This window comes from Coregonus lavaretus, assembly GCF_964263955.1.
Source record: "Coregonus lavaretus genome assembly, chromosome: 21".
Classification (NCBI taxonomy): domain Eukaryota; kingdom Metazoa; phylum Chordata; class Actinopteri; order Salmoniformes; family Salmonidae; genus Coregonus; species Coregonus lavaretus.
In genome coordinates, this window is record NC_140008.1 from 39996302 (window position 1) to 40010777 (window position 14476).

The following is a 14476-nucleotide window of genomic DNA, read 5'->3' on the forward strand; positions in this document are numbered from 1 at the left end:
TTATGTAATTTCACATAAGAGAACACTAAAATTAGAATGACATTTACACTTTCCCTTCAATTTTGGACATTTAACTGCTGTTATGGGAAGGTGAATTGTCTGACATAAACACTATAAACACATGAGCCATCTGTTTGGCTAGGGGTTATCCCAACCTATGACTGAATTAGCTGTGCTTTAAAGGGAAGGTCACCGCAATCAACTCGTTAAAGTGGAGCGGTAGAGAGAGCACACTCCACCCCTCTGGACAGGTAATCTGATTGTAGATTGGGGCAGTAAAGAACTGATTACCTGATGGGACTCACTCTCAGTCAGATCACAATTGGTGATGGTGGACATGACCGGAAACATAAAATAATTTGGGGGGGGGGGGGGGGGGGGGGGGGGGTCCACTGATGAGCTGAAAGGAGGAGGAGGATGGTATATATATGAGGAAGTGCACGCCTTTTTCCAGAGACCAATCCACTGTGTTACCGCCTCAGCAAGAGAGATAGAAACAAGAAGACAGAAGAGAAAGAAGTAGACCAGAGAAACAATCTGTGTGGACGAACACCTACACAGGGATCCACAGATATCAATCCAGCCAGTCGTGATGCATGTGTTGCCAGTACTACTGCCCCTGCTGCTGTGTGTGGCAGTGGGGTTGAGCCAGGTGAGGGCGGAGGTGAGCGTTGTGAAGCTGTGTGGCAGAGAGTTTCTCAGGGCCGTCGTCTACACCTGTGGAGGCTCCCGCTGGAGACGGATTCTCAACGAACCGGAGCAACTAGAGGGTGAGTTAACCATATCTACCTTCTACTTTAAACCATCTCTGTTACCCCCACTTTTCACTTTCTCCTTTTCCATGTTACCCCTTTTCTTTACATGCTTAGGTTTACAGACCTGACTATCCATTTCTGATCCATATCCTCCTACTTACACTTCTTTGGTCCTCTGTAGCTCAGCTGGTAGAGCACGGCGCTTGTAACGCCAAGGTAGTGGGTTCGATCCCCGGGACCACCCATACACAAAAATGTATGCACGCATGACTGTAAGTCGCTTTGGATAAAAGCGTCTGCTAAATGGCATATTATTATTATTTAAACATATTTCATGTAGTATCTTCACTTAAACTCAGATTCCCACTCACACCACTGACATTTTACGTCAGGAGTTATTCCACTTGATAAACAGAATGACATAAATTGACCAGACAATGTATCTGTGAGTCAGTGATGGGGTCTGTCTGCAGCGGTGTACAGTGATGCTGTTCCAGTGGGGTGTGCAGTCAGTCAGGAAGGCAGGCAGGCAGGCAGTTGATCCTCTGGCTGGGTCATGTAGGTATTTTATGCTGTACTGTTCTCTGGAACATTCAAACCTAGTGGAACCCAGGTCTCCTCATCTGATTGTGATGCTAATGCTATCAGGGTCAGCCAGCATGTTCCCATTGGACAGACAGCAGCAGGCTAACCCAGTTAGCACATTAGCCATGCTCATTAGAACCAGTTAGAGGAACAGATACTGGACAAGACAGATAGCACCGGCAAAACCTGTACAATAATTTAGGGGTTTCCTCATTTGACAGGACCATGTACAGCAATTACGCTGTTAAACATAGACTGCAGATAAGATATCACTCACAGACAATCAGCAAGCAGTCACCCACACAAAATCTGTCAGCGATCACTGCCTCATTGCCTGCGTCCGTAATGGGTCCGCGGTCAAACGACCACCCCTCATCACTGTCAAACGCTCCCTAAAACACTTTAGCGAGCAGGCCGTTCTAATTGCCCCATTCAAGAAATTCAGAACTAAGAACAGATATAGCCCCTGGTTCACCCCAGACTTGACTGCCCTTGACCAGCACAAAAACATCCTGTGGCATACTGCATTAGCATTGAACAGCCCCCACGATATGCAACTTTTCAGTGAAGTCAGGAACCAATATACACAATCAGTTAGGAAAGCAAAAAGGCTAGCTTTTTTAAACAGAAATGTGCATCCTGTAGCACTAACTCCAAAAAGTTTTGGGACACTGTAAAGTCCATGGAGAATAAGAGCACCTCCTCCCAGCTGCCCACTGCACTGAGGCTAGGAAACACTGTCACCAGCGATAAATCTACGATAATCGAGAATTTCAACAAGTATTTTGCTACGGCTGGCCATGCTTTCCACCTGGCTACCCCTACCCCGGCCACCAGCTCTGCACCCTCCACTGCAACTTGCCCATGCCCCCCCCCCCCCCCCCCGCTTCTCCTTCACCCAAATTGAGAAAGCTGATGTTCTGAAAGAGCTGCAAAATCTGGACCTCTACAAATCAGCTGGGCTAGACAATCTGGATCCTTTCTTTCTAAAATTAGCTGCCGAAATTGTCGCAACCCCTATTACTAGCCTGTTCATCCTCTCTTTCGTATCATCTGAGATCCCCAGAGATTGGAAAGCTGCCGCGGTCATCCCCCTCTTCAAAGGGGGTGACACTCTAGATTCAAACTGTTACAGACCTATATCCATCCTGCCCTGCCTTTCAAAAGTATTTGAAAGCCAAGCTAACAAACAGATCACCGATCATTTCGAATCCCACCGTACCTTCTCCGCTATGCAATCTGGTTTCTGAGCTGGTCATGGGTGCACCTCAGCCACGCTCAAGGTTCTAAACGATATTATAACCGCGATCGATAAAAGACAGTACTGTGCAGCCGTCTTCATCGACCTGGCCAAGGCTTTCGACTCTGTCAATCACTGCATTCTTATTGGCAGACTAAATAGCCTTGGTTTCTCAAATGACTGCCTCGCCTGGTTTACCTACTTCTCAGATAGAGTTCAATGTGTCAAATCGGAGGGCCTGTTGTCTGGACCTCTGGTAGTCTCTATGAGGGTGCCACAGGGTTAAATTCTCGGGCCGACTCTATAATCTGTGTATGTGATGTCGCTCTTGCTGCTGGTGACTCTCGGATCCACCTCTACGCAGACGACACCATATTGTATACATCTGGCCCTTCATTGGACACTGTGTTAACAAACCTCCAAATGAGCTTCAATACCATACAACACTCCTTCCGTAGCCTCCAATTGCTCTTAAACGCTAGTAAAACTAAATGCATGCTCTTCAATCGAACGCTGCTTGCACCCGCCCACCCGACTAGAATCACTACTCTCGGCGGGTCTGACTTAGAATATGTGGACAACTACAAATACCTAGGTGTCTGGTTAGACCGTAAACTCTCCTTCCAGACTCACATTAAGCATCTCCAATCCAAAGTTAAATCTAGAATCGGCTTCCTATTTCGCAACAAAGCCTCCTTCACTCATGCTGCCAAACATGCCCTCGTAAAACTGACTATCCTACCGATCCTTGACTTCGGCGATGTCATTTACGAAAAATAATTAAAAATAAAAATGAATGCACTGTAAGTTTTGCTCTGGATAAGAGCGTCTGCTAAATTACTAAAATGTAAAATGTAAATGTAATTTACAAAATAGCCTCCAACACTCTACTCAGCAAATTGGATGTAGTCTATCACAGTGCCATCCGTTTTGTCACCAAAGCCCCATATACTACCCACCATTGTGACCTGTACGCTCTCGTTGGCTGGCCCTTACTACATATTCGTTGCCAAACTCACTGGTTCCAGGTCATCTATAAATCACTGCTAGGCAAATCCCCGCCTTATCTTAGCTCATTGGTCACCATAGCAACACCCATCCGTAGTATGCGCTCCAGCAGGTATATCTCACTGGTCATCCCCAAAGCCAACACCTCCTTCGGCCGCCATTCCTTCCAGTTCTCTGCTGCCAATGACTGGAACGAACTGCAAAAATCTCTGAAGCTGGAGACTCTTATCTCCCTCACTAACTTTAAGCATCAGTTATCAGAGCAGCTTACCAATTACTGCATCTGTACACAGCCCATCTGTAATTAGCCCACCCAACTACCTCATCCCCATATTGTTATTTATTTTGCTCATTTGCACCCCAGTATCTCTATTTGCACATCATCTTCTGCACATCTATCACTCCAGTGTTAATACTAAATTGTAATTATTTTGCATTATGGCCTATTTATTGCCTTACCTCCATAACTTACTACACTGTATATCGATTTTCTATTGTGTTATTGACTGTACGTTTTGTTTATCCCATATGTAACTCGTTGTTGTTGTTGTTTTTAATCGCACTGCTTTGATTTATCTTGCCCAGGTCGCAGTTGTAAATGAGAACTTGTTCTCAACTGGCTTACCTGGTTAAATAAAGGTGAAATAAAATAAAATAAATAAAATAAAATAAAAAATATGGACGGTTTTACTTTTGGCTTGGATAACATATTATTTTTGTTGACTGCTTTCATTCTTGATAAGGTGTTTTTGTAAAGCAAGATGGAGTGCTGGTATGAAATACCTGAATTCATATTATACTGTAATAGCATGTTATTTTATGTAATAATCAATGATATTGATAAATGTCATGTGCAGGTTTGGCAAATGGGGAGCAGCAGCAGAGCAGCCTGGAGGACCTGAAGGCCAGTCTGGGGTCAGAGTTCAGCAGACGGGACCTGAACAAGATGCTGACCACCGTGTGCTGCCAAGTGGGCTGCAGGAAGACCGACCTCACATATCTCTGTTGAGACCCGGTGGTCTTTGTGGTTAACCTTTCACCCCCTCCCAAACAGACTTGCTTTCCTCCTCTCCAAATCTGTCTTGCCTTCTTCCGAAAAACTGAAATAGGGTGCATTTGTTTTATCTCACCCTGTGCGCCGGTGTCACTTTACGACATTGTAATGGTCTAAAATGTGCAAACTCCGCTCATACGGTGAGGTAAAACAAATGCATCCATAGAAAAAAAAAAGAATGTTATGTATTATATTATATCCTCAACCGTTTCGGCCAATCACAATACTTGCACAGAACAATCAAAAATAGATGTTTGAAATCAGAGCTTAAAGATAGAGCTTTTTAGCTAGCTGTTGTTATCATAGATTTAGTACATAGTAGTGGTTGAGGGGACTTTTACTTGTCGTGTTGATGTGTTTGGATTACAAAGAGGGAGCAGGGAACTGTTTTCCTGTCATAGTTTGTATCTCATGAAGTTTATACACAGGATAGAAACCAGCCTCTGTTATATGTGTCGATGATGAGAGAGTTAAGAATGAAGCTGAATAAAGGGACTTTCATGTAACTTTTTGAAAAGACTAGTTCTGATCGTACCATATATTTTGCTAGCCCTAGTCTAATAAATGTTGCTTGACATGCATAGGGGTGTGATTTTAATTCACTGTGGATTATTGCAACGTTTTGATCATTTTGGCTCACTACATTCTTTCATTACATACCGTCAGTCATAAGCTCATCTCCATCCATCTTAAAAGGGACAATCTGCAGTTGCTACATCCATTTTTTATGCCTCATGAACTTAGTTCAACTGTCATACCCCATCAGACACCAAAATATAAGCTTGTTTTACTCCAATGTCTGTAAACAAAGTAAATGTAAACATATAGCCTCAAAACATGATTAAAACTATAATTTTGATATTATGGATGGTCAGTCCTTGAAACTATCTCTGTCGATGAATTTCCAGCCCCATCCCTCAGCTTTTTAGAGAAACTGGGGCAGGTATTTTGATATTGTTTCAACTGCTGATTGCTGCTTTAACTGACACCGCAAGTTGAGGCTATCAGCCACAGGACAAAAGACAGATGAACAATGCCACAGCACCTAAAGACTAATAAACCTAAACAAAGCAATAGTGTCTGCAAGTACAGACTACAGACTACAAAGAGAGCAGGTAAAATGAGTTAGTTGTAATGTATGTACTATATACTACAATAGTTCTGTCATCATCTATCCGTACAGCACCGTCATCCCCTCCGAATACAAAACTAACAACAGGGAATTCCCCACTCAGATGATTGTCAGGTCTTACCTGGAGTACTGTGTGTTGCAAAGGTGTTACCTCATGTTTCATCCTCTGGGAGAAGGATCTGAATGTTTGGCAGAGGAAATACACTGAGTGTACAAAACATTTCCATGACATAGACTGACCACATGAATCCAGGTGATGCTATGATCCCTTATTGATGTCACCGGTTAAATCCACTTCAATCAGTGTAGATGAAGGGGAGGAGACAGGTTAAATAAGGATTTTTAAGCCTTAAGGCATGGATTTTGTATGTGTGCCATTCAGAGGGTGAATGGGCAAAACAAAATATTTAAGTTATTTTGAACTGGGTATGGTAGTAGGTGCCAGGTGCACCGGTTTGAGCGTGTCAAGAACTGCAACGCTGCTGGGTTTATCACACTCAACTGTTTCCCGTGTGGATCAAGAATGGTCCACCACGCAAAGGACATCCAGCCAACTTAACACAACGGAAGTATTGAAGTCAACATGGGCCAGCATCCCTTTGGAACGCTTTTGACACCTTGTAGAGTCCATGCCCCGACGAATTGAGGCTGTTCTAAGGGCAAAAGGGGGTGCAACTCAATATTAGGAAGGTGTTCCTAATGTTTTGTACACTCGGTGTATATGCATTGTGAGGGATGGTGTGATAATAGTGCAGAACAGGAAATGTAGACTTCTTCTAATTCTTCCTAGACAAGTCACAACCATTAAGGTTATTGAAAGGAAAGAAATCCTTTGTATGCATACTGAATTGGACTAAAATAACAGAATACAAACCAATTGATTAAACATAATTGATACGCCTACTTTATTTCCAAGAAAACTAGCATAGTGCGTCATCCTGCACATGTTTAGAACATTTCATTAGTACGGTACATTACATTAAACAATTGCATATTCAGTATCCTGTGCATTGGATAACACAAATAGATGAAATAACAAATATATCCATATGAATATAAAGGAAGCAAACATAAACATATACAGTACATTGAATTAAACTACAAGGCTAATCATATTACATCTCCTTTTGTCATCCCTCATAGCACACAATCATAAACAGCTGCTTATTCGCAGAAGGCTTAAAGACGATGTAATTATAGCCAACCTTGATGTGTTGTGCTGTACATCAGAACTCAAACTGGGTGGAGGACATATTGAATCAACTGTATCCGAGCGGTGAAAAACACTGTTGTGAAGAGAAAAGAGAAAAGAGAGCTCCATACACATGTGTCCAGCTCATAACTTTTATTGGTTTTTGGAAAAAAGCAAACTAAGTTTCCCATCAGTTCCTCTTAACATTGTCTGTACAAACACAGCTTGCACATGTGGTTGATAGAGAGAGAAAGAGTACAGAACCCAAAGCAGTCTGGCTTAGCACGTCACACACAGACACACTCCCTGCTCTGGTCTTCAGTTCCCACATTTAACATAACAACAGGTCATAGAGTTAGTTAGTGGAGCACTTCACTTCAGGCCTATACTGTAACTGTATGCAGACGTACATTATATTATCCATGCCGGAAAACTTAGTTTGAACCCTTGTTACTAAACTGCTATACAGAGAGCTGCAGCACACCATTCATTAATGCCTTACTTAGAAATGCCAACTTTATGTTCAGACAACATGCAATCAACATGTAATCACAGTGCAACATTTCTATGGCAGTTCTATGACAGGCATATGAATGGTGCTATGTAGCTTTATGAAGCACAGATATTATTTTGACATACTTATGATGCCTACATGAGTAGACCTTTTGAGTTAAATGTCGTCACACACATTTCTGTTCTCTATGTTGAATATCAGAGCATTCAGGAAGTTTATAACATTATCAGCACAGTGCTCTTCACACGAAACAAGATTTATTTTTCATTTTTTAGTCAGTTTTAAAAATATTCAGCATATTTCTCTCTCTTATAGAAGACTGTCTGGAGGACACACATAAAATACAAAAAGCGTTTTGGTCATCTAACCTCCCTCTAAAACCTCGTCACCATGTCATCTCACAGAGACCGTTCCCATTATGCAAAATAAAGCCATGGATTCAAGCGCTGGTTGGTTTGACCCGAAGGGGAGTGTTCATGCTGTTTGACGCAGAATAATATGCATTCAGTGGGTTTCAGGTAGGTAGAAACACATTGAGGTGAATGGAAATAGGGCCTAAAATGGTCAAAAGCTGACTGACGATCCATGGTTATAACTTTCATAAAGCATGACATACGCATCCAGGTAGATATTCATCTTTAATTTATTTTTTACTTTTTTTCTCCCACCCAATGCCCATATATAGCTCAAATCTTCTGTTGCACTTCAGTTAAAAAATTATATCTGAAATAAATTCAAAAATTATACATTATACTGTACACAGGTTACCCAACTACACAGATAACAAAAAAGATAATTCAAATATGTATACCTTTAAGGATTCTAAATTGTGATACCATTCAAATTCTATTCATATACAGAATCACATACTTTATACAATAAATCATTATCATCAATAAATAAAAATAGAATGCTGTAATGTACTCTGAAGTAAGTCTGCCACTGCTGTCTCAGGAACAACAGAAAGGCTATTTGACAATACAAGGAAAACACCAAACGCCCTTTAAGATATATATTATCAATTTAAAATGACACTTTGTACAGGTTTTTTCTAAAGGGAAACATCTTCTATTATTTTTTATATTGCAACCAGGAATTGATTTATTGTTGCAGCTGCCCAACTACTCAGGACTTCATAATATTAATATTATGTTGTGGAGGAAAATTATGAGAGGATGTTTGAAATGGGTATTAAATCAGTGCATTCAAAGACGGGAGAGGAGGAGTGTGTTGGTGATCTACATCATCCAAATAAACAATGTCCTTTGACATTGTCGTGCCAGTGTGTAGGGCAGGCTAACAAATTAACTGTTAAAGCCAACAGCATAAAAACTCTATTACCCAGAACCCTATGGTAGCTCTAACTGTGTACAATCACAGGCATGTGAGAGGCAGCATGAGGAAGAACTAGCCCTCTGTTAAGCCAGAGATCTGTATATAATAACGAAATGCTCATGTCTCCGCCCTAACAATGGTAGTCGTTGTCCCAAAGGCGGGAAGGTAGGCGACAAAGCTTAAGTTGAAAAAAAAGCCCATAGAAACACATTGGCCTTATTTTGGACAGATTTTGACGAGAGCGAAACCTCTCGCTTCGCCTCTTCCTCTAGTTAAGGTGACTGGAGGAGTGTGACATCATGGTGCGCCTATTCATCTATAGTTCACGCAATGACACAACCCAATGGTCTTCTTTTACATGCATCCTCATCCTCTCTTGTTAATGCGTCTAAAATAAATACAGTGTTTTGTTCACCATTGCAACCGTGGGTTTGTGGTTGCGGTACGGTTGATTAGCTAGGCAGCTGCAGCAGCGTTAAGGGTTAAACAACACCACATGTTGGAGAGGGGAGAGAGACAGTGGCATGTAGCTTTAGAGAGGGTCAACCTGGGGTGGGTGTCTATAACTGCAGCAATACAGATGTTCTGAAATGAATACATTTTACAAATACAATAATTACACCTTAAAACTGTCCACGACGCTAAATGCAAGTTTTACAATACTGCTGGGTACAGCAGGCTGTGGGGCCTGGGCATGTCTGTCTCGCGGGTTTAGAAAGGAGTGTCTGTCAGTCAGTCAGTCAGTCAGTCAGTCAGTCAGTCAGTCAGTCAGTCAGTCAGTCAGTCAGTCAGTCTGTCTGTCTGTCTGTCTGTCTGTCTGTCTGTCTGTAGGGAGGTGGGGGTGGTGTTGTAGGTTTTCATTACTCAGTGTAAGTCCATTGAGATGATGATGTTCAGTGTATTTGTTCAGTAGTGTTGTGCAGTAGTAGTGTGGCGTATCAGTTGTCTGCCAAGTATTTTCCTGAAAATGACAAACATGCTTAGATTACTATACGTTCGAATGCTTTTGGGTGAACAGAATCATACACCAACTAATATCATAGTGGGAAAATATGTGTGTCTAGTCTAATGATAATACACAATGATCGATCAAGTGATTTTATTTCATTCTTGCTCGCAGTCTAAAATACTGAATAATGCAGAATGCACAGTTACATTGATCTACTCTACATGCTCATTCAAGTTGATCATTCAGTGATACTACTATTCCATTGACAGTGTCTCACCTGCAGCGAATCTCTTCTTGACGAGTGAGAAGCGGTACCCGGGCCCTGCCAGCTCTATATCACAGCCTGACAGAGTGCTGCCCTCACTGGTAAACTGGACCGCCAGGGGAGAGGGCTTACTGGGACCCTCCGACAACTGGAACCGTGCCAACAATGAGCCAACGCCTGGGGACGCACAGGGAGAGGGACAACGGCTCAACATAACAGCCATAAAAATGTCTTCATCATTATGCTATGACTTGTAGCACTTTGAGTTTGTGACACCACACGTTACAAATAAAATGCTTTATCATTATTATTACGTGCACAGACATTTCACACACACAAGTGCAACTCCACAGCACACAGTAGCATATGATGATTGTAGTTTGTCTGTTCCTTTTCTATTCGCTGATAGACTGTGTGTGGAACCATCTTCTGCCTGAAGGGGGCATCAGTGAGCTCAGCCTCAGTGAGTTAATGTAAATGAGGCAATGCATGTCATACAGTAATTCTATAAGGTCATACATAGATAATGACTTATTCACACTAGTGTAGCCATCTCTGGACTATGTCTTCCCTATAGGGGGGGGGGGGGGGGGGTTCTACTTCACTAACATATGGAATTGTTTTAAGATGGTCATAACATGGATCATTTAGCTATTTGATTTAGAATTTTAGGGCCCCTTTACGTATCCCAATATATATACAGCTCTGGAATAAAAGAGACCACTGCAAATTTTTCTTAAATCAGCATCTCTACATGTATGACAGCCATTCCATTCCAGTGTCTGTTGAATTCCAACACAGGCACACCTCATTCTACTGAATTAGGTACTGATTAGGTGATCACCTGAACCAAATTATATTTAACGAATAAAAGTATAAAACCACTGCTGTGGTCATCACTATCCTCTTGCAATAGGACCAGCTGGATGGCAAAAACAGTGCTAATAGTACCTCAAAAGTAATATTAATCAAAAAATAACTCTTGACCATGCCAAAAGAGTTGAAAAGGAAAGTTTTGAGTGAGGAAAAGAAGGGTTCAATTCTGGCTTTACTGGCAGAGGGATACAGTGAGCGTCAGGTTGCTTCCATCCTTAAAATTTCAAAGACGGCGGTTCATAAGAACAAGGTCAAGCAGCAGACATTGGGGACAACAAAGCTACAGACCGGCAGAGGGCGAAAACGACTCTCTACTGACCGGGATGACCGCCAACTCATTTGAATGTCACTCAACAACCGTAGGATGACATCAAGTGACCTACAAAAATAATGGCAAACGGCAGCTGGGGTGAAGTGCACGGCGAGGACGGTTCGAAACAGGCTCCTAGGGGCAGGGCTGAAGTCGTGCAAAGCTAGAAAAAAGCCCTTCATCAATGAGAAGTAAAGAAGAGCCAGGCTGAGGTTTACAAAAGACCATAAGGATTGGACCGTAGAGGACTGGAGTAAGGTCATCTTCTCTGATGAGTCCAATTTTCAGCTTTGCCCAACACCTGGTTGTCTAATGGTTAGACGGAGACCTGGAGAGGCCTACAAGCCACAGTGTCTCACACCCACTGTGAAATTTGGTGGAGGATCGGTGATGCAGGTAGCTTAGTGGTTAAGAGCGTTGTGCCAGTAACCGAAAGGTCGCTGGTTCTAATCCCGAGCAGACTAGGTGAAAAATATGTCGATGTGCCCTTGAGCAAGGCACTTAATCCTAATTGCTCCTGTAAGTCGCTCTGGATAAGAGCATCTACTAAATGACTAAAAATGTAAAACATTTAAATGATCTGGGGGTGCTTCAGCAAGGCTGGAATCGGGCAGATTTGTCTTTGTGAAGGATGCATGAATCAAGTCATGTACAAGGTTGTCCTGGAAGAAAACTTGCTTCCTTTTGCTCTGACATTGTTCCCCAACTCTGAGGATTGTTTTTTCCAGCAGGACAATGCGCCATGCCACACAGCCAGGTCAATCAAGGTGTGGATGGAGGACCACCAGATCAAGACCCTGTCATGGCCAGCCCAATCTCCAGACCTGAACCCAATTGAAAACTTCTGGAATGTGATCAAGAGGAAGATGGATGGTCACAAGCCATCAAACAAAGCCGAGCTGCTTGGATTTTTGCACCAGGAGTGGCATAAAGTCACCCAACATCAATGTGAAAGACTGGTGGAGAGCATGCCAAGACGCATGAAAGCTGTGATTGAAAATCAGGGTTATTCCACCAAATATTGATTTCTGAACTCTTCTTAAGTTAAAACATTACTATTGTGTTGTTTAAAAATGAACATGAACTTATTTTATTTGCATTATTCGAGGTCTGACAACACTGCATCTTTTTTGTTATTTTGACCAGTTGTCATTTTCTGCAAATAAATGCTCTAAATGACAATATTGTTATTTGGAATTTGGGACAAATGTTGTCAGTAGTTTATAGAATAAAACAAAAATGTTAATTTCACCCAAACACATACCTATAAATAGTAAAACCAGAGAAACCTATATTTTTGCAGTGGTCTCTTAATTTTTTTCAGAGCTGTATACAGTGGGGGAAAAGGTATTTAGTCAGCCACCAATTGTGCAAGTTCTCCCACTTAAAAAGATGAGAGAGGCCTGTCATTTTCATCATAGGTACACGTCAACTATGACAGACAAAATGAGAAAGGAAATTCCAGAAAATCACATTGTAGGATTTTTAATGAATTTATTTGCAAATTATGGTGGAAAATAAGTATTTGGTCAATAACAAAAGTTTCTCAATACTTTGTTATATACCCTTTGTTGGCAATGACACAGGTCAAACGTTTTCTGTAAGTCTTCACAAGGTTTTCACACACTGTTGCTGGTATTTTGGCCCATTCCTCCATGCAGATCTCCTCTAGAGCAGTGATGTTTTGGGGCTGTCGCTGGGCAACACAGACTTTCAACTCCCTCCAAAGATTTTCTATGGGGTTGAGATCTGGAGACTGGCTAGGCCACTCCAGGACCTTGAAATGCTTCTTACGAAGCCACTCCTTCGTTGCCCGGGCGGTGTGTTTGGGATCATTGTCATGCTGAAAGACCCAGCCACGTTTCATCTTCAATGCCCTTGCTGATGGAAGGAGGTTTTCACTCAAAATCTCATGATACATGGCCCCATTCATTCTTTCCTTTACACGGATCAGTCGTCCTGGTCTCTTTGCAGAAAAACAGCCCCAAAGCATGATGTTTCCACCCCCATGCTTCACAGTAGGTATGGTGTTCTTTGGATGCAACTCAGCATTCTCTGTCCTCCAAACACGACGAGTTGAGTTTTTACCAAAAAGTTCTATTTTGGTTTCATCTGACCATATGACATTCTCCCAATCCTCTTCTGGATCATCCAAATGCACTCTAGCAAACGTCAGATGGGCCTGGACATGTACTGGCTTAAGCAGGGGGACACGTCTGGGACTGCAGCATTTGAGTCCCTGGCGGCGTAGTGTGTTACTGATGGTAGGCTTTGTTACTTTGGTCCCAGCTCTCTGCAGGTCATTCACTAGGTCCCCCCGTGTGGTTCTGGGATTTTTGCTCACTGTTCTTGTGATCATTTTGACCCCACGGGGTGAGATCTTGCGTGGAGCCCCAGATCGAGGGAGATTATCAGTGGTCTTGTATGTCTTCTATTTCCTAATAATTGCTCCCACAGTTGATTTCTTCTAACCAAGCTGCTTACCTATTGCAGATTCAGTCTTCCCAGCCTGGTGCAGGTCTACAATTTTGTTTCTGGTGTCCATTGACAGCTCTTTGGTCTTGGCCATAGAGTGTGACTGTTTGAGGTTGTGGACAGGTGTCTTTTATACTGATAACAAGTTCAAACAGGTGCCATTAATACAGGTAACGAGTGGAGGACAGAGGAGCCTCTTAAAGAAGAAGTTACAGGTCTGTGAGAGCCAGAAACCTTGCTTGTTTGTAGGTGACCAAATACTTATTTTCCACCATAATTTGCAAATAAATTCATTAAAAATCCTACAATGTGATTTTCAGGAAAAAAACATCTCAATTTGTCTGTCATAGTTGACGTGTACCTATGATGAAAATTACAGGCCTCTCTCATCTTTTTAAGTGGGAGAACTTGCACAATTGGTGGCTGACTAAATACTTTTTTCCCCCACTGTATATAAATATTTGATCAAATATTGTATTTGGCCTTTACTACTATAGCCCATAGAAACACAAAGGACAGCTAAATAATAAGTCATAAGGAATAAGGTTTTGAAGTGTCTGTCCTATATCTAGGAGATATAATAAAGATATTGTTGTTTTTTTGGACACATATTTAACCCCTTATTTTTGTTGGCACAAAACTAGCTCCATACTTCCATTCATTTGTATGGGTTACCTTCAGACGAGTCCTGTGACACTTGTGGGGGTCGTAAAGCAAAACGGAGAACACCATCGTGTTCATCGTTTCTAGCCCAAACGGTTCGGACGCTACAGACGTTTTCACGAG

At 42.1% G+C, this 14476-nt stretch overlaps 2 protein-coding genes across 2 annotated transcripts in view; one reads left to right on the top strand and one right to left on the bottom strand.

The window, feature by feature from the left end:
• Nucleotides 1–592: 592 nt before the first annotated feature.
• LOC311148860 (relaxin-3-like) lies at nucleotides 593–4597 on the top strand (the record flags this gene model as incomplete). Its single annotated transcript, XM_084185854.1, has 2 exons — nucleotides 593–770; nucleotides 4446–4597. 2 exons carry the CDS (start codon nucleotides 593–595, stop codon nucleotides 4595–4597), a joined length of 330 nt encoding a protein of 109 aa, XP_084041980.1.
• A 2066-nt stretch (nucleotides 4598–6663) lies between these two features.
• Nucleotides 6664–14476, bottom strand: part of LOC311149318 (SH3-containing GRB2-like protein 3-interacting protein 1) — a gene marked incomplete at its 5' end in the record, with an annotated part of 101034 nt that continues 93221 nt past the window's right edge. Inside the window, 2 exons of the mRNA XM_084186464.1 lie at nucleotides 6664–9776; nucleotides 10042–10206. Of these exons, the coding sequence (XP_084042590.1) occupies nucleotides 9754–9776; nucleotides 10042–10206 (188 nt within the window). The 3' untranslated portion in view covers nucleotides 6664–9753. The remainder of the gene's footprint in view (nucleotides 9777–10041; nucleotides 10207–14476) is intronic.